General features: G+C 40.3%; 1 protein-coding gene across 2 annotated transcripts; it reads right to left on the bottom strand.

The window, feature by feature from the left end:
• Positions 1 to 4,783: 4,783 nt before the first annotated feature.
• On the bottom strand, positions 4,784 to 19,506 carry LOC117674472 (cysteine-rich venom protein latisemin-like). 2 transcript variants are annotated; one of them, XM_034432489.3, is made up of 8 exons: positions 18,146 to 18,736; positions 14,388 to 14,449; positions 12,006 to 12,119; positions 9,918 to 10,005; positions 9,021 to 9,169; positions 7,146 to 7,240; positions 6,643 to 6,731; positions 4,784 to 5,459 (listed from the first exon to the last, which is right to left on the bottom strand). In XM_034432489.3, the coding sequence occupies exons 2-8, from the start codon at positions 14,445 to 14,447 to the stop codon at positions 5,332 to 5,334; spliced, it is 723 nt and encodes a 240-aa protein (XP_034288380.2). In that variant the 5' UTR covers positions 14,448 to 14,449; positions 18,146 to 18,736; the 3' UTR covers positions 4,784 to 5,331. The 2 variants fall into 2 exon arrangements, with proteins under 2 accessions (XP_034288380.2, XP_087742560.1); XM_087886434.1 differs by lacking the exon at positions 4,784 to 5,459 and adding an exon at positions 5,485 to 5,841 and having other exon boundaries at positions 18,146 to 19,506.
• Between the last annotated feature and the right edge of the window lie 1,494 nt (positions 19,507 to 21,000).

Genomic DNA, 21,000 nt, shown 5'->3' with positions numbered 1-21,000 from the left:
CTTTAGCAGGTTATTTCTCAAATAGATTACTGGTACTTGTCACACATTTTTAAAATTCGGGTTATAGATCAGCCTTTGCCTATAAAAAGAATTTGCCATATTCACTCCAAAACTGTCTTTCCTTTGTTCTACCTGATGCTTAGAGATGTTGGCTCACAGGCTGTCCAATTCTCCATTTACGGGAAACATGTCTATCAAACTGAGGCCTAGTTTAATTCCTCTCCAGCTGTGTAAAAGATTCACAACATTCAGACAAAACTTGAAGTAAATGTTATGGTCCCTGGTACTCTGACCTTTTCCACAGCTGTTAAAATCTATGATAGACTGTTTTGTTGAGGGAGGTTTATTTTGTGCCCTGGAATTAACCTGTACTCATTTTAATCCATGATACTTTTTTTTTTTTTTTTTGCTGTTCTGCCCTTTTGATCTGAAAGGGGCATCTAGATAAGAAGTGAATAGGAGAAAATCAGGTGTATATCTTTTCCTGAGGTGGGGGAGGAGAGGGAGGGAGGGAGAAGGGGGGGAAAAGAATGAATGAGAATAAACTGCCTATGAAACTGGTATATCCAGACCTGAACACATCCATATTCACTCCATAATTGATATTGAACTGAGAAGAACGTGGCTGCTACCGAATGTAGCCAGTCGAGGAAAGCCCACTAGCTATGTTAGGAGAATCATTTATTTTATTTATTTATAATTTAATTTATATACCGCCCTTCTCCTGAAGGACTCGGGGCGGTGTACAGCCAATTAAAAAGACAAGGTACAAACAACAGTTTTAAAATAATTAAAAGTATTAAACAATTTCGGCCCAAATTTAAAACCCAAAATTTAAAACACCCAATTTAAAAACATTTACATAGATAGCCCTGCCTGGCAGAACAGCAGGGTCTTAAGAGCACAGTGAAACACACGGAGGTCGGAGATCTTGCGTATTTCCAGGGGCAGTTCGTTCCACGGGGCAGGAGCTCCCGCAGAGAAGGCCCTTCCCCTGGGTGTCACCAGCCGACATAACTTGGCTGATGGCACCCTGAGGAGTCCCTCTCTGTGGGAGTGAATTGGCCGGTGGGAGGCTATTGGTGGCAGAAGTCAGACTCGAAGGTACCCAGGTCCTAAGCCATGGAGCACTTTAAAGGTGGTAACCAACACCTTGAATCGCACCTGGAAGATCACTGGGAGCCAGTGCAGCTCGCACAGGAGAGGTGTCACATGGGCGCAACGAGTCGCGCCCATAACCACCCGCACGGCCGCATTCTGGATCAGTTGGAGCTTCCGAGTGCTCTTCAAGGGGAGCCCCATGTAGAGAGCATTACAGTAGTCCAGCCAGGAGGTGACAAGGGCGTGAGTGACTGTGCGTAAGGCATCCGGTCCAAAAAGGGCCGCAACTGGCGGATCAGGCAAACCTGATAAAAAGCCCCCCTGGCCATGGCCGTCATATGTTCTTCTAAAGACAGCTGTGCATCCAGGAGGACACCCAGATTGCGAGCCCTCTCTGTGGGGGGTAAAGATTCACCCTCAATAGTCAGCGATGGCACCAGCTGACTATATTGGGACGCCGGAAGCCACAGCCACTCGGTCTTGGAAGGGTTGAGTCTGAGCCTATTTCTCCCCATCCAGACCCGCACGGCCTCCAGGCAGCGGGACATCACATCAAGGGCATCATTGGGATGGTCTGGGGTGAAGATGTACAACTGAGTGTCATCAGCGTACTGATGGACTGTCACCCCAAAACCACGGATGATCTCACCCAGTGGTTCACATAAATGTTGAACAGAAGGGGCGAGAGGACCGACCCTTGCGGCACCCCCCACGCGAGGTGCCTCGAGGTCGACCTCTGCCCCCCTGCCAACACAAACTGCGAACGGTCAGAGAGGAAGGAGGACAACCACAGTTCTTCTAAAGACAGAAAGAATCATGGATGGAACACTTTCCCCACTTTTCTCTGCCCCCAAAGTGATCATAATCAACTTATGTTTATCACTGGAGCTTGAATGAGACACTGCTAATTCAATATTTTAAGTAGCAAGAATGCCTCAGTATTTGAAGGGGAATCTTTCTTTGTCGATGTTGTATGAGCAACCCAAGATAATAAGTAAATAGGTAAACTGGTGGCCTGCTACATGTAAAATATGCGCTACTCTGGAGCATTTGTAAGGGGGTGGTAGTATTTTTAAAATTCCCTTTAAAAAGTGTGTAGTGTGTGGAGGCCATCTTAATTTTTTGATCCATATTCTTCTAGGCCTAAATACATTTATTGCAATAACGGGATCAGGTTGCAAGTGATATAATACAGTATCTATAAAGATTTCAATTACTGACAAGAATTCATATATTAGATTTATCTCTTTCAGTCAGGAACTCAAATCAACATACATAGCTCAGAACAACCATTCTCCTTTATTGAAACAGATAACTCTGGGTGGCTAACCAACCAATTTATGAGAAAACAAAGCAACACAAGCCCTAACCCCCAAAACAATACAAAAAGAACTCTATAATCAAAGTTAAAATAATCCAACCACGAAGAAAAACTAATGCATGTATAATAACATCCCCAAACTGATAACTTCAGTTTGATAACTGATAACTGATTCATTTGGATCAATTATTTTCTTTCTAAATTTATTAGGGTAATGGCTAATCACCAAGAATTAAAGTCCAATCAAATTGCTCTCATTTTGAAAGGTCTTAATGACTTGGCCTCTGAGCATTTATGGGACTACATCCTTCAAGTTGACTTGACCCATCCAGTGGACTCACCACAAACTGTAGTTTGAAAGTCCTTGTCATCAAGTGATGATGAAGGCACCATGTTTTTCTGTATAAAGTCCATCCCTGTGGAGAGTTGCCATACAGTACATCTCTACAAAGATATAGGTTGTACCAACTCCCTCTGGTATTTAGAAAGGTGACCAAAACAGACTGGGAAAGTTTTACTGAATGATTTTTATGTTATTATTATGTAATATTGAAATGGGTTTTTAAGTATGGGATCATTGCTGTTGAGATATTTCTAGTTACTGATGTTGTGGCTATGGGCTTTTAAAATGTTTTATTTTTATGTGTATTTTAACTGCTGTGTGTCCAATGTGGAGTAAGCAGTGTACAAAGACCACAATAAATAAATTCCCAAAGATGCACTTGGGCGTTCCCCATTTTTTAAAGTTGTGAGGTAGCCAAGGGTTGTTGGTCTGTGTGATCTTTTACTGCATGATCAATATTTAGAAGAAAGGAAGGGAATGCTAGTGTTGAGCTTTCTCCAAACCAGGAAGACAGAGGTTTCAGAATGATGCAAAGTATATAACAGAAAGCATGACTTTTTTTATTACCACCTCCATTATTATAATAAGCTCACGAATGACCCAGAGAAATTTGAAAGAAATTCTCAAGCACCCGGAGAGTAAGTCAGAAAAATAGAAGCTTCTTTCACAGGGTAGGAAAACTTTTGAAAAATTGCCAGGCATGGTTCAGCACACACCCTTTCTTCTTTGCTTTACTGAACACATTTCTGACGCACAAGTACATAACAGACTCCACGTACCATAGTTTGCTAAGAGATTGCTTTTCTGACAAGGTTCCTTGCGTCATTACTAAATAATAGTTGCAGTGCCTGCATACAGAACAGCAGCTGCAATTAGCAGGAGAGGGAAGGGGAGCTAGGCCCATCTCTTCTCAAGATACATTTGCCCCATGTATTCTTAATTCTGAAGAGGAGAGGGAGAAAAAGCCCAGCTTGTGGGATCTAACATGCACCCAAGGACATTAACAAAATTGAAGCAACCTATTTCTTGAGGTAAAACAGAGGCAGTGATTTATCAGGGAAAGAGATAAAAAAAACAAGAAGTTCTGATGATGCAAGGATGTCTTTTAGGATTCCGATGTTCCACCTTGTGAAAGCCAATCCTTCAGTTTTGCAGAGGCCTTTAACACAATAAACCATTTTTCCAGTGTGGAGCTCACTACAAAAAGTGTTCAGTTGAAGGCTACCTCCCAAATTCATGGAGTGATACATTTAGTAATTTTGGTGGGAACCCTAGCTTTGGCTTCACAGCTCTAATCCATTTTCCTTTTTTTTCCTGCAAGCATAATAATTGTAATAATGTAGAACTAAAATATAATCAGAGTAAATATCTCAACAAATGAAGGAAGAATGATCCCTTCCCTTCCCTTCCCTCACCATAGATTTGTATAACAGCAATTTCATTTTGGAAGTTATGTTTTCAGTGAAGAAAAAGTTCAGTCATAAATGAGGTCATTCCTGTGCTGGCTAAGCAGAGTCAGACTAGATTAGCAAAAGGATGGGAAACCATCAACACTTCTAGGGCTAAACTGGACATGACTGGGAAGTTAAAAACATATAGAAGATGGCAATATAAGGCTATTTCCATTTGTTTATTTGCTAAGCAAATAATACCGATGTATCTCCACTGTCACTAGGTGCTGAGTCTGACAACAGGGTGATTTTACCCTTTATGTTTGTTTCCAAATGATATTGAATTTGTGATGCTTAAGCTCTGCATTACAAGGTGGTTTTTTAATGTAAAAATTCTTGTTTTAAGTAGGAAAACACTTTAAAAAAACTTATGCAGAAGAAAGCATTTAGTGCACTAAGATAAGCCTTTGGTTGAATATCTTTAAGAGTCTCACCAGGGATATTAGACCGCTTCATGAAGGTTACGTTTTTTATAGTATTTGGTAGATTGTTACATCAAATTACAAACACACAAACACACACACATATATATACATATACACAATACATTGACCAGTCAGTTGGGCATTTTGCTTTTACACAGAATTTATTTTTTTATTTAAAACATTTATAAAGCTGCCCATCTTTCAACCAACTCTGAGTGGCTCCCAATCAAAAATTAAAAATCATAATATCATATTAAACTATAAACCACAACCAATTAAAACATTAAAAACACCAAAACCTGGCATATACTTTGCATAAATGACATCAGATCAGTTCTAAGTTAGATTTAATATAAGCATTTAAGAAATTCTTAAGTACAGTTGGAGTACAAAGAATTTTAGTGATCTTATTTTCAGGCCTTCAGTGTTTTCTTTTAAACAAGCTTACAGTGTGGCCCTTTTTTGCTGTTACCCAGGCCTGTGATTTTTCCTATGACCCTTTGAACTTACAGTTTTCACCCTAGCCTCTACTCCTGCTTACATTTCCCTTAGGCATTCATAGGACACTTATGCAAAATATAAGAAATCAATATTTGCTGATACCATTTGCTGATACCAAAAAGATGCCATGATTTGAATAGGAATTTAGATTTTTCTGACAGAGATAACAAATATTGAATGGGAGATCCTCTATATTATTTCGTTGCGGCAGAAGCAAGAAGCAGGGCAGTTTGATTTGATCCAAGCTGACTGGCATCCCATTTGTTTTGCTAAAGATTCGCAGTTTGAGAACCTGTTTTCATATTTGCAAGGATTTGCTGAAAATTTTAAAAAGAGGAAACATGAATAAAAGTGAAACATCACCAAAAGCATAACTGCTAGGAACTCTTACAATTGTATGCAGTTTTAGAGCTCAGAATCAAACATATGTATTTTTAATGGGGTGCTTTAAAGCTGAAGATTTTTAAAATTAAAATAGTACTTAGAGTAATTATTTTAGAGTATATATTACAGTAATTATATGTAGCTACTGAATTAGTTTCAACAATAGCACTGAACAAAATTCAGAGAAAGCTGGTATGGATTTTAAGTTCTTCATAAATTGAAATGGATCGATATCATCCTCATCTTTTCTGATTCAATTGCCACCACTAGTGTGGGATTCTGTCATCTGCATCTCCATAACTTTCTGCTTTGGCTCTGCAACCAAACAAGACAAATGCAGACTTTGACGGATAATTAGAACTGCAGAAAAAACAATTGCTACCAACCTGCCTTCCATTGAGGACCTGTATACTGCACGAGTCAAAAAAAGGGCTGTGAAAATATCTACAGACCCCTCACATCCTGGATATAAGTTCTTTCAACTTCTACCCTCAAAAAGACACTATTGGGCACTGCACATCAAAACAACTAGACACAAGGACAGTTTTTCCTGAATGCCATCACTCTGCTTAACAACTAATTCCCATAACACTGTCAAATAATTTACTAAGACTGTATCACTATTATTCTTCTCTTCCGTACTAGTATCTATCTCTTCCCACTTGTTACTATAGCCATGTTGCTTGTATTTTTCAATTATATTGTTTTTATTTGTTTCCTAGTATGATTTGATAGCTTATTAGTAACATTGACTATCACTAAGCGTTGTATCTTTTTATTCTTGATGAATGTATTTTATTCTTATGTATACTGAGAGCATATACACTTAAGACAAATTCCTTGTGTGTCCAATCACACTTGGCCAATAAAGAATTCTATATAGAAGCACCATTGAGGCAACTCTAGATGTCTGGTTATCCCACAATAGCACACTTCATGTACGTAATGATCCAGTTGTCTTGCCTAGGCCTGTCTTGCTGGATAGCTGGCCATCTTCCATTATGCCTACCTAGAGACAGTTACCTCTTCAAATGAAATCTGCTCTTTTGTGACATGACACGACCTTTACAAATGTTAGTTTAATAATTGATCTTTAAAAAAAAAAAAAAAACTTACTGCATAGTCCGTTGACACAAGCCGAAGGACAGTCCCCACAAGGTGGCCCTGATTTATATGGAGTAGCAATTGAACCTACGATGTTCCCTCTAGAATGAAAAAGATGAATAGAAAGGTGCCATATATTATTATAGTTACATTTATGATTGCAGAACATTCCCCCCTCCCCCCCAAAATGCCATATCAATAGATAATTGACTTTGGTTGCATTGTTTTGGTCTCTTTGGTTTGGGGTTCCAGTTTTGAGAGAGCAGACAGCACCACCATCAGAGGGGAAGACCTGACTTCTGAAGTCTTCTCCAAAAGGCAGTAAACACTGTCAAGTTTTGTGAGAAAGCAAAAAAGGATTTTCCCGGCTTATTAGAGAGAGAAAGAATTGAAGGAAACGTTGACTTCCTCCTTATGTCTGTTTTCTTCCCCTCTTTCATTTCCCCTCTTTCTTTGTAACATTCTCCTTCTTCTATCTCTCTGTCTTGATGAGACAAATCATAGTTGATACATACGCTGGGCAGTAATGACAAACATAGAAGTAGTTGAATCTGGATGAAGTACATCTGGCAGCAGCACAACCAACAAGGTAACTTTTGTACCAAACTATCTGTAAATACAAAAAATATGCACACAGGTTGACATGCTAGAAGCTTAATATTGATAATAAGCATATGCACTTCAGAGGAGCATGTAAGAAAATAAACCCAGATGCGAGCATGTTGCAGTATATATAGTTGTCTGCTCTTAGCCAGTGAAGTGGGATACCACAATAACAATGAACGTACAAAGAACTTTTCCAATCATTTCATGTAAATGTTTGCCAAAGCAAAGAAATATTAGAACAAATAAGGTTTCATCCCGTTCTTTAAATGTATATACAGTATTTAAAATGTAAAATACGAAACTGCTCCATCCTTATAGACCATCTCTTTCTAAAGTGCCCCACCACATCCAAAGCAGTCTACGTGTCAAGTGCCACGACCAGCAAGCTAGTTCCTCCTTCCAGCTGTATGAAAGCCAATGTCTTAATGGGCAGCAAATTATGAATAACAAATAACATGTTTAGTATGTTTGCCATCCTTCATTTACACCATATCAGAACTTAAACAACAACAACAAAAACATTACAACACTTTAATCTAGTCTAGTTTTGCCTTTCCTTAACATAGACTGGGACTACAACTCTTAACCATGATGCTCCTCTGCTCATGTTTTGTTCTGACCCAGCCTTTGCAAGCAATGAGAAACCACTTACTCATGAGTAAAACACACCTCTTTTTAAAAACAGGACAGGAACAGTCTTTATTCACATTGGATAGACAAAACCAAAAATAATTAGTCACAAATGAAAGTCTTTCCCCCCTTCTGAAACAGGGCACGAACAGTCTCTGTTCACATGAGAACTCAAGATAAAAAGTTCAATGATTAAGCCAAGCAGAAACAATCCCTGTTCACACCGGTTGAGGCAATGCACTACCTATTGTTCCCAGTAGGGAGACACAGTTGGCACCTCAAAGACAGAGCAATTACAGGTAGTCCCGACAAACCTGCTTCTGGCAAAGGAATCCGACTTGATTGATGTACACTGGAAAATGAATGGTTGTCTGCAATAACAGGCCACTCCTAAACCCCTACTATTTATTTCCAAGCCAGGGAGGAGCTGGCTAGCATCTGCAACTTCTTTCCCTGAGAGCCGGCTTATTGCCGTCCATTGCTCTCCTCTCCTCTCTATGCATATGTGCATCTGGGATGGACCCCCACCTGTTCCTCCCCCTCACTCAGCTCAGGCCCCAAAGATAGCTGCCTCTCTACCTTAGGGCGGATAGAAGGTCCTGGCTCTGCATCTGCCTCTTCTTCTTCCTCATCAGAGCCTTCTAAAGTCTCCAAAGCTGGCCCAGTCTCCCCCTTGCCCTTGTCTGATTCTGCTGCTAGCTCTGCTGGCAGCCGATGGGCCACAACATGTTTATGGGATTACTTAGTGATTTTAAGGACATAGTTGCTTGGTTTTCTTGGTTTTGCTATTATCTTTTTGTCTTTTTGTCTGAGAATCTCCATCTTCTATGGAGATTCTCAGTCATCCAGGTCATGGTTGTGCCAAAGATCCTTGTTTCCAAGAGGCAACTGGACTTTCTGGTTTTTCTTTGAAGACATTTTGCTTCTCATCCAAGAAGCACCTTCAGCTCTTTTTGTGGGTGTTTTCTCAATTTTCCAGTCTAGCTTCAAGCCATGATTTTCCTATGTAACAACCAGGCCTGGCCTAGCTTAGTAATTCAGGATCAGCCAAGGAGTTAAGCTTAATTCAAAGGAATCTACCTTTTTATCTTATTCATTTTTGTGGATTTATACTTGGTGAACACAGAAATGGCAAAGATATGAAAAAGTCCTACCTGAGTATAATGGCCAATAACAGAACCTGGTGGGTTTGCTCCAACGCCATATCTGAATTTTTTGTATTCATTATACCAAGCCTGAATTACGCTTGTCCATGAATGAGGATGACTCGACATGAATAGATTTTCACCACAACTTAATTTTCCTAAAAGTGTGGAAGGTTAAAAAAAAAAAAAGGAACAGCAAGAAAACATAGGTGAATACATGTTTTGAAAGAAGCAAAGGGCAGCAGAAAGGATATATCTGAGCATTTCTTATCTCTCCAGAAATACTAATGCAATCATCTTGATAAACCATTGGAAAGGAAATGAACATTTTGCACCCAAATTACTGTGATGCTTTTCTAGAATCTTTGCTTGTGCAAACTGACAATCCTTGTTTTCTGAAAAGCATATGAAAACATTAATATACTTTATTTGGAAGTAAATTATTGCCCAGATGCCCTAATTTGTGCGGACATCTGTATGTTAATACATAGTGAGATTAGGAAGATTTAGATTTAATTCTCCAATTGACCATGGAAATCTCTGAACATCTTTGGGCTCAGCATCTACCATCAAAAATAGCTGTGGTGAGGACATTATCTTTAGCATTGTTGGGGAATGGTAGGCTATAAATGTAGTAATATGTAATATACAAAATAAATGAAAAAAAATCATTGTTCAAATACTATTTCTCCTGCAAACCCATTGGGGGGAGGAATTAAGAAAATTATTAACATCTCGATCAAACCAAATCATCTATATAGGAGTGGTAACTATAGAATAATTCATAGGTATTACTTTTGCTGCTAATATTGAGGCGCAAGATTGATTGTAAGTGCTATTTAATGTGAAATATACTATTAATCCACTAACCAGTTAAAACCATACTATCGTTTTGGACTGACTTACCCACAGTTCTTAAGTGTTGTGGACTGTGATTAAAAGAACATCTATCTGCCCAACGTTTTGCATTTTGAGTAGCATTAGAATTCCATTCCTGAATAGAAGTTGACAGCAACAACCAGTTATTGAAAAAAACATATGTTAAATTTGCAGAAAATATGCCTTGTAATGTTTTACTACCTTTTGGATTCCTTCAAATCTTGTAATTAAGAATTCAGAAGTTACACCAATATTCTCTTTAAAATGCTTTGAATAGTTGGCGCTCCCGCCCCATCCCTTACCTGTCTTTCTCATAAAACACAAAACTCTGGGTGGCACACAACAAAGTTAAAAAAAACAATAATTCACAATAACAGCAACAATTATTACTAAAAACATCAAAAACTATAAAATATGACTAAAATGAAATGGGACCAGAACTGGGACAGGATGATGTAATTGGGAAGAGGTGGTTTCTCCAATAACCTGGCCCCATGCTATGTAGGACAATGGTCCCCAACACCTGAGTCGTGGCCCATTCAGGAAGCTGGCCACGCAAGTGAGCTCTACTCAAGCGAGAGGCGAGCGAGCGTGCACACAACTCCACTTGTTCAAGTGGTGGGCACTTACGCACGCAACTCCACTCATGCAAGTGGTGGGTGTTTGTGTTCACGTGCAAAGCTCCATTCTGCCCCTCACACACAACCATCCCCTCTACCCCCCTGCGCTAGGCCACCAAGCCGGAAAGGTTGGGGACTGCTGATGCAGGACTTTAAAGGTCAAAATAAGCACTTTAATTTGGGCCTGGAGACAAACTGGTAGCCAAGGCAACTTGCTGAGCAGAAGTATATTATTTGTTCTACAAGGAACAAGCATAACTACCCATTGTGCTGCATTTTGCACCAGTTGAAGTTTCTGGGTATTCTTCAAAGGCAGCTCCATGTAAAGCACATTAAAACAGTCCAACCAGGAGGTGACTGGGATGGGGCATGAAAGACTGTGAACAGGGCCCCTCAGGAATGGGCACAACTGGTATACAATATGAAGTTTAGGAAGTCCCTCTTAGCCACAACTGCCATCTGCTTTTTAAACAGGAGTTGTGAATCCAGGAGAACCCCCAGATTGGGCACAGAATCTGTTTAGGGCAATATAACACCATCGAGCAGCAAAGATGTCATAGTCCCAGAACTGGAGCATCCCAAAACCCAAAGCTTGTTGTTCCTCATCCAAACCTTCAAAGTCTCCAGACACCACAAGAAAACATCTACAACATCACTTAATTTGCCAAGGGCAGACATATGTAATTGAATATTATCAGCATATTGATGATACCTCATCCCATAGTGATGGATAAGGTCACCTAGCAATCTCTTTTAGAAATTAAATAGGAGAGGAGAAGCACCAACCCCCATGGAACCCCACACATTAGGGGCCCAGGGCAGATTTTCTCCTCCCCAACCACCAATTTTTTAAAAGTTCCTGCATGATGAATTCATGTGTGACACTTCTCTGATAATTTACACAATAGCATCCACAGGATCTGGTGATGCATGTAGAAAGTGCTGAGGGATATATCCAGTGGTGGGATTCAAATAATTTAACAACCGGTTCTCTGCCCTAATGATTTCTTCCAACAACCAGTTCACCAAATTGTTCAGAAAGTTGTATTGTAAGCCTCCCTGAGTCTCTGGAGAAGGGCAGCATATAAATCAAATCAAAAAAGAAAAAAAAAAAAAAGAAAAGAAAAGAAAAGAAAAAAGTTAACAACTGGTTCTCCCGAAGTGGTGCGAACTGGCTGAATCCCACCACTGGATATATCATGACATTGTCATTTATGTCATTCTGACTACCCCACCTCCCTCCATTTTTTTCATAGATGCCATCATATTTATTTAGTCACATAAATCATTCCATTTGGGCTTTTCACCCTAGATTCAAACATAAATACAGATGCACCTAAATCCATATTGCCAAAGAAGCCGAACTGCTCAATAAATAAATAGTACGCATCTTCTCTTATCCTAGCTGGTAAAGCACATTAATATTTAAACTAGTAAGAAAGTCAAACTTGCAAACTTTCTGACAAGGACACAAATATAATTACATTTAGCTTACCATTTGTAACATGTTCCTAGCAGTTGGTCTCACTGATCTCCTTAAAGCATTGTGCTTGTCAACAATCTCCTTTTGGTTTTCTCTTTTGTTACTTGACTCAGAAGCAAAATCAGCCTTAAGACAGAGAGCAAAACAAACAAACAAAAAATAAATAAAAATGATGACTTTAAATGGAACTGGCAACTAGTGACCTCAGGGCCGAATGGAAGACCAAACTTCTTTTCTCCAGGTCCAGGATACAACCGTTGTTGAAAATTGGTGGCATGATTCCTCATCATTCTGAGACAGGAAACACACAACTCCCACATATTCCCTAAAATAGCCCTAATGTAAGTTTGAAAAGTTTATACTTGTAAGCTGCCTTGAGTCACCATGTGCAAATAGGCGGCAATATAAATTTTATCAATCAATCAATCAAGCAAGCAAGCAAGCAAGCAATCAGAAATACTGGCCCATTCCTTGTGAATGGACTTTGCCTTATCTCCTTCTATCACCTTTCTACTCCTGCAACTTTCTTCACTTCCCCCAAATGCAAAGTGTGATCCCCAGCTGTGAAACAGTGGCCCCATTTGTCTGTGCATTTGGAAAGAGACTAGTCGCCACATAAGAAACAGGTGATTACAGCACAAAGTTAAAATGAATTAATCATTTTTCCTCATCTATTTCAAGGGAATACTGCAGTGATATTTATGTATGTATATATTTACATAAAGAGCTTATAAAGAGCTGTCTATCTCATGTAATGATCCTAAGTGGCTCACAACAGGAATAAAAAGCGAGCCACCCAGTCGTGGGTTTCAAATTTTTTTACTACTGGTTCTGTGGGTGTGGTTTGGTAAGCGTGGCATGGCTTGGTGAGCGTGACTTGGTGGGCGTGGCAGGGGAAGGATACTGTAAAATTTCCATTCCCTCCCCAATCCAGGGGAAGGTTACTGCAAAATCCCCATTTCTTCCTGATCAGCTGGGACTTGGGAGGCAGAGAATAGATGGGGGCGGGGCCAGTCTGAATTTTTACTACCGGTTCTCCGAACTACTCAAAATTTCCACTACCGGTTCTCCAGAACTGGTCAGAACCTGATGAAACCCACCTCTGGAGCCATCCTACCCACCAAGCGTCAGACCAATCAGCCTCATTGAACCCTCATCTTAGCCCAACATTTGGGAAGTGGGGTGTGTGTGGCAGAACCAGGTCTTCACTGCCCTCCAAAGGCTTAAAAGTGTAGGGATCCCTCAGGTGGGGGGGCTATTCCAGAGGGCTTGGCCTTAGATTCTGTTATAGACCATGGACATTAAAATGAGTAAGATTCTTTTCATTAGATGTGCCAATTTTAGTTATATTTGATTTGATTCAGCATGGTTTTATTTTGCTTTGTGTGTTTAGCACTGGAATATATTTTTGAATTAAAATGAATAGTTAGATTGACCAAGCTTTAGTGATCAGACCAAGAAACCAAAGTAATGAATGATAATATTATTTGCTTACAAGGTTACAGTAACACAGCCAGTGGTGGGTTCCTCCCAGTTCGGCCCAGTTCCCCCAAGCCAGTAGCGGTGACGATATGATGTCACCAAACCAGTTCTGCCCCCCTGCACCCCACCCCCCCGCGTTATTCTTACCTTTTATTTGGCCCCACCCCCAATCTATTGCTGCCTCCTGAGTCCCAGCTGATTGGCTAGAAGGAAAAAAACTGTTTAAACTCTTGCCGCGGGGCTTCAAAGTGCCGCCCTACAGCTGATCAGTGTTAAAAGGCAGTGTGGTGGTAGGCCTGCAAAAACAAATGAGTAGACCGGTGCCTGCAAAAACAAATGGGTAGATCGGTGCCTGCAAAAATAAATGGGTAGACCAGTGCCTCCCAAAACAAATGAGTAGACCGGTGCCTGCAAAACAAATCGGTAGACCGGTGCCTCCAAAAACAAATGGGTAGACCGGTGCCTCCAAAAACAAATGAGTAAACTGGTACAGCTCTGCAAGCAGTTAAAAGCCTGGTAGACCAGTACCTCTGCTAAATCCTAAAGAATTGTCACATGACAATCAAGCCACACCCACAAAATAAGCCACGCACACAGAACTGGTAGTAAAAAAATTTAGAACCCACCCCTAAACACAGCAATAGAATCTTAAAAATCTAAATGCTCTTTTCCCCAGCCTTCATCTTATTGAGAACTAAGAGTGGTCTTGTCTGAGATTCTTTCTCAAATTTCTACATTGGATTTAGATTTATCTGACTGTTGTCCTGGCTTCATCTCTTCTTCTTGCTCCTCAAGGTATTTCAACCCCCTCACAAATCCAACATATATTGGGTAGTTTAATGAATGATTAATTGTAAGAGGAGAGTTATGTATGTAAATCTGCTATATGTGATACAAAATTATGAAACTTACATTTCCAGGAGATTGTTGCAGCACTGCAGCAACACTTAGTAAGACAATGAAGGCAATCATTTCTAAAAACAAAAAAACATTGAAACATATTTGTGCTTAATCTGGTTAATGGAATTTGTTTCTTAAGTAGTTCAGAATGTTTGCGAATGGCCTCTCTGAAGATATATATCTCCTAGATATGAAACTCACTCTAACTCTTATGTCTTTTCCCTCCTTTAATTCTTTGTACTCCAGAATGCAACCTACATATCTATGCTTCATTTAAAGGATATGTACAGAAGATATAAAAAATGGACACAACATATTTTTTTAAATGAAAAAAAAATCAGACCAACATAAATCATATCAGGATTTTTCCACCTTTACTATAACCTATAAACTGTACAATTCAATTGAAAGATAAACTGAAATCTTTTAGCGGAAAAAATAAAAATAAAAAACTTAGGACAATATGGTTGCATAAGTGTGCATACCCTCTTATAAGTAGGGATGTGGCTGTGTTCAGAATTAACCAATCATATTCAAACTGATGTTAAGTGGTAGTCAGACGTACCTGCCGTTAATTAAAGTGATCTTGATCAAGCCCATATAAAGTTGAGCTTTTCTAGTAGGATTTTTCTGGCATGTACTCAGTTGTCTCTTACAGCAAAATCCATGGTCTGCAAAGAGCTTACAAAGCACCAAGGGGATCTCATTGTTGGAAGGGTGTAAAAAATTTCCAGGCATTGGCTCTACCGTGGAACACAGTGAAGACATTCATCAACAAGTAGAGAAAATATGGCACAATAGTGACAATACCAAGAACTTGACATCCCTCCAAAATTGATGAAAAAGAATAAGAAAATTAGTCTGAGAAGCTGCTATGATGCCTATCGCAACATTAGAGGAGCTGCAGGAATTTATGACAAGTATTGGTTGTGTACTATATGTGACAATAATCTCCTGTATTCTTCATATGCCTGGGCTGTGGAGTAAGGTGACAAGATAGAAACTTTTTCCTATAAAGAAAAACATCAAAATCTGACGACATTTACAAAAGGCAACATCAAATCTAACAAAATCATGCGAGAAATACATCTTATGGTCTGATGAGACTAAGGTTGAACTTTTTGGCCATAATTCCAAAAAATATGTTTGGTGCAAAAAGAACACTGCACATCACCAAAATTTACACCGTACCCACAGTGAAACATAGTAATGGCACAGTGGTGGGTTGCTACCGGTTCTCCTTGATTCTTGAGAACTGGCAGTGGAAATTTTGAGTAGTTCGGAGAACCGGTAAATACCACCTCTGCCTGGCCCTGCCCCCAATCTATTCGCTGCCTCCTGAGTCCCAGCTGATCGGCTCACTTGACAAAGAAGAGAAAAACCCCCCAAGATACCTTAGCTTTAAATTGAGAAGCCAAGAAGCCTCCCAACTGATAGGCTAGAACTGCTCCTTGTAAACCGCTCAGTGGTGGTAGATTGGCAAATGAGGCCAAGCTGCCTGAAAGTGGTTTCTAATACTCTCGGTGGTGGCAGAATGGCAAAAAACTGTTTAAACTCTTGCTGCGGCGCTTCAAAGGGCCACCTTACAGCTGATCAGTGGTAAAAGGCAGTGTGGTGGTAGACCAGTGCACTCCAAAAACAAATGGGTAGACCAGTGCGCTCCAGAAACAAATAGATAGACTGGAACACTCCAAAAACAAATGGGTAGACCGGTATGCTCCAAGAACAAATGGGTAGACTGGTATGGCTCTGCAAGTAGTTAAAAGCCTAGTAGACCAATACTTCTATTAAATCCTAAAGAATTGTTTGTCACATGACCATCAAACCATGCCCACAAATAAACCACACCCACAGAACTGGTAGTAAAAAATGTTAGAACCCACCCCTGTAATGGCAGCTTTATGCTTTGGGGCTGTTTTTTCTTTAGCTGGAAATAGGATTTTAGTCAAGGTGTAGGGAAAGATGAACAGTTCCAAATATTGATCATTTTTAACACAAAACTTTCAGACCTGTGCCAAAATGTTAAAGATGAAGATGAATTTCACCTTTCAACATGGCGATCCAAAGCATATGTTCAAATCAACAAAATAATAGCTTCACCAGAAGATCAATTTTTGGAAGGCCCAGCCAGAACCCAAACCTGAATCCAATTGAAAATCTCAGGGTCACCTGAAGAAGGCTGTGCAACAGGAGATGATCTTACAATCTGACAGATTTGGAATGCTTTTGCAAGGAATAATTGGTAAAGATACCAAGGCAAGATGTGCCATGCTCCTACTCCAAAGGACTGAATGCTGTCATAAAATAAAATGGTGCTTCAACAAAGTATTAGTTTAAGGGTGTGTAATCTTATGCAACCATATTATTGTAAAATTTTTCCCCCATTTAAAAGATCACAGTTTGTTTTTCAATTGAATTGTACAGTTTACATAATATATTAAAAGTGGAGAAAAATCTGAAGTGATTTATCTTGGTCTGATTTTTTTATATATCTCAAAAACCTGGCATTTTAACAGTGTGCAGACTTTTATATCTACTGTATCATCTATATATAAATCTATAAACCTAAAATAGTTCCTAAACTTTTCCCTATTGATTTGCTGCAGTAAAAGAGAACTCCAGCTATTTCCATAAAAGCCAATCAAAAAAATCACACCTATCAGGGATGATTGAATCTAAAATTCAACATGTCTGAAGGACCCCAGGTTGGAAACAGCTCATTTAGAATATATTGCTTCTCAATCTTCTGCCTTATATCAGATATACCATAATCAACTATAGCAGCAGATGCAAAGGCTACAGGGCTAACAATTTGGCAATGGTGATTGCTCCTGAGGCAATGCAATCAGAATTTGTTCCTGATTGCAAGAATTTGTCCTGGCAGCCTTTATCTTGAGAGCATGTAAACAGATAGGATTAACATGATTCTTAGTTGACTTCCCAACATCTCAGGTGTGCTAGGAAGTGGTGTGACACCACTGTATGTGTAGTTGGCTTTTCTGTGGCCCTTTTCCATAGCTGTAGCATCTAATGAGAAACTACAGGCAGCAGAAGTTGAGATGAACTTTAAAATGGATAGTGGAATGGGCAGCGTATAAATTTAATAATAGATTTTAATAAATTAAAATTGCTGAGTTAGAACTTTAGTACCATGCATAAAATACTGGGAGGCACTAAACCAGTCTGCCAAAATCCGTAATAATAGAGAGGAGGAAATAGAAAAAATAGCATATTTTATGAGTTTGTCAGTTTGTCTTAGGGAAAAGTATTATGCCATCTTGAGTCAAAAAGCAAAACGGATTAGGATTCGGTTTAAACATTTGAAGTCTTATGTATTGCAATATACATTTACTTGGAAGTCAATCTCATTGAGTTCAATTGCAATTCATTCATATACATGCACAAAAAGGTCTGTAGCCTTGAAACAGTTTTAATCCTAATTTCCTCTTTCCAGGGAATCTTAGAAATATTAGTTTAGTAGGTTAGAAATATTAGTTTAGAAGATTCCAGGAATGCCTAATGGGATCATTGGCAAATTCAAAAAACATCAGTGTCAATTTTTTAAAAAGTCATTCTATTTAAGCTAGTATAAAACCTAATAAATTATGGTAATAGATGTAACATATTCTTAAAAGTAGAACAAAACACAACTTTGTAGAATTGTGTGAAATGTGACTGATCCTAAATTACTTTTTTTTTCTAAAATGATCTCAACTTGCTTAATTGCAAACAATGGTTTTAAACAAGCTGCAGTTTATAATAAATCTTACCTATTGTTTTGAATAAACTTGAAGGTAACTCCTTTGTTGCTTTCAGAAAATCGTGGAAGTCAGGCAGACAGTACCAGGTTTATATACCTTCCCTGCTTCCTCTATTTCAGAATGACTCAGTGATCAACAGTAAATTATATCCGTTAAGCCTTGTAAGACAGAAGTTTGGATTTGTCTCAAGTTCTTTTTTTTCTTTTTTTCTTCCTCAGGTTCATGACTTCTCCTGTAAAAATCTGCTCCTGAATCTATTTAAAGCTACCTAGTAACTTATATAAAAAAAATGGGTGGATATTTATGTGAACTGTCTGAACACACTTGGAAGTAAGTTCCAATTGTGTCAATGAAGTTCCAATTGTGTCAATGGAATCTACCAAAAATGTGTTTACAAATGCAGACAAGTTTCTGTTTCACAGCTGATTGTTCTTAGAAGTTGAGATAAAATGTTCCATTGAACTATTATTTTTTATAGTGCTACATTGATTGCACAATGTGTTTACACAAATTTACATGTGAATCCAAGGTAGAAAAACATATTCCTGTTTCTCAAGGTCTTTGTGAAATTATGAAAAAGATTTTTAATTAATATTCATAGGTAAATCTCTTCCAATACTTTTTTAAATTATTATTTATTTATTTAAGAAAATTTTTATGGCTACCCAACTAGCTCTCAGTGACTTCGGATGTCTTACAAAGATAAAAACAAAATATAAAAACGATGAAAAGCGATAACTCCCACTCCCTGGTGAAAACAATCAGTCAATCAAATAAACCATTTGATGGGCTTCATCCCACTCTGGGTTTCCCAGCCAGCTGGCAAAACCAGGTCTTCAGGGTCTTGTGAGAGCATGTCAAAATGGGGACCAATCTTAACTCTGTGGGGATGATGTTCCAAGGGAGGGAGCCACCATGGAGAAGGCCCTTCATATTGTTCCTGCTAAACACAACTCTTTGGAGAGGGGATCTGTAACATTCCCTGCCTTGCCATTCTGGTGGGTCAGGTAAATGTGACTGGGAAAGGATAGTCCTTCAAATAATCTAATCCCAAACCCTGTAGGGCTTTAAAGGTGACAACCAGCACCTTGAATTGAACCCAGAAGGAACTTGGCAGCCAATGCAGCTTCCGCAATAGAGATGACATATGTGCACATCTATGCCTACACAAAACCACGTGAACTGCTGCATTTTGAACTAATTAAAGCTTCTAGATACTTTTCAAGGCAGCACGATGTAGAACATATTGCAATAGTCAAGACATGAGTTGACATGAGTTGACTAGGGCAGTGGTCAGCAAACCACGGCTTGCGAGCCACATGCGGCTCTTTGGCCCCTTGAGTGTGGCTCTTCCACACTCATGATGCCCTGCCTGATTGGCTGTGGCTGAGCCGGGAGTGTGCGTACGCGCAGGGAGACCCTCCTCAAGTGAGCGCCAAAGCTCAGGAAAGGTGCACGCAGGGTGGGCAGCAGCTTGCTTAAGGAGGGTCTTCCCATGTGTGCGCATGCTCCCGGCTCAGCCACAGCCAGCCAGGCATCACGAGAGTGGGAGGAGGAGGAGAGTGCAGGAGAGAAGCTGCCCTGTACCTACCTTCGCACCACATTTGCACGTAAGGCAGCCTTTGCTTCCTGCCGCTTCAGGCTGGAGTTCACAGCCTGGGCGGGGGAAGTGTAAATGGCAGCTACCTTGAGCAAGCCGCAGCGCTATTACGCAGGGCTCCGAGTGATTGGAGAAGTGGCAGAAAGAGCAGCCAGGGCTGCGCTTTCAGCGGGTAAGCAAAGCTGCCTCTGCCATGAGGAACTTTGGAGAGAGGGTGGGGCAGGCTGTGGGAGCAGCCCGTCTCTTAGCTGGAGAGAACAGCCACAGCCTTCCCCCGCCCTCTCTCTCCAAAGTTCCTCGCGGCAGAGGCAGTGTTGCTTACCTGCTGAAAGCGCAGCCCTGGCTGCTGTTTCTGCCGCTTCTCCAACCACTCAGAGCCCTGCGTAATAGTGCTGCGACTTGCTCAAGGTAGCTGCTGTTTACACTTCCCCCGTCCCCGTCTTCCTCCGTCTTCTCCTCCTTGAGTTGGAGCCTCGCGGTACGGATCCCCTGGCTGGTTAGGCGTGGCTAGGGGGGGTGTCATGTGACTGGATGAGTGAGTGACATTGAGTTGGCCACACCCACCCAGGTTTTGTGGCTCCGGTGTGATTTTTTTCTGTGGGAAATGGGTCCAAGTGGCTCTTTGAGTGTTTATGTTTGCTGACCCCTGGACTAGGGTCTGAGTGACTGTGAACAGTGTTATTGTTGGTGCAGGAAAGGGCATAATTGACACACAACCACAGTTGTACAAAGACCCTCCTGGCCATGCCTGCCACCTGCTCCTTGAGCAGGAGTCACGAGTCTAGATTAAACACTAGGTCTACCTGGGGCAGTGGCACCCCATCCAAGATCAGAGATGGCAATTCTCCATGGACCAGAGAACCCCAAACACAGAGCCATTCCAACTTGCCAGGGTTCAGTTTCAACCTCCAAGCACTACAAGAGGGAAGCAAAGGCATTGCTTAACTCAACATGGGCTGATACATATAGCTGGATGTTATCAGGTTATTGATGATATTTCAGCCCATGATGGTGGATGATCTCATCTAGTGGCTTCCTGTAGATGTTAAATAGAAGCAGAAAAAGTACCAAGTCCTGTGGGACTCTACAGAGCAAGGAATGAGGGGCGGACATCATGCTTCCTATCAACATTGACTGAAAGCGACCACAGAGGAAGGAAGTGAAACTGGACAACACAGAGTCCCACTCCCACTCCCAAGCCTTGAAGCTGCTCCAGAAGGATACCATTGTTAAAAGTATCAAAGGCCGCTGAGAGGTCAACTAG

Source organism: Pantherophis guttatus, chromosome 1, assembly GCF_059756535.1.
Source record: "Pantherophis guttatus breed Tessera chromosome 1, ASM5975653v1, whole genome shotgun sequence".
NCBI lineage: Eukaryota > Metazoa > Chordata > Lepidosauria > Squamata > Colubridae > Pantherophis > Pantherophis guttatus.
Note: the sequence above shows the minus strand (reverse complement) of the source record. Positions and strands in the feature narration are given on the sequence as shown.

Coding starts and splice junctions, on each gene's coding strand:
- LOC117674472 (XM_034432489.3), bottom strand. CDS start 14,447: ATGATTGCCTTCATTGTCTTACTAAGTGTTGCTGCAGTGCTGCAACAA. Junction 12,120..14,387: donor TGCAACAATCTCCTGGAAAT/GTAAGTTTCATA, acceptor CTCTGTCTTAAG/GCTGATTTTGCTTCTGAGTC. Junction 7,241..9,020: donor TTATTGGCCATTATACTCAG/GTAGGACTTTTT, acceptor TTGTATTTACAG/ATAGTTTGGTACAAAAGTTA.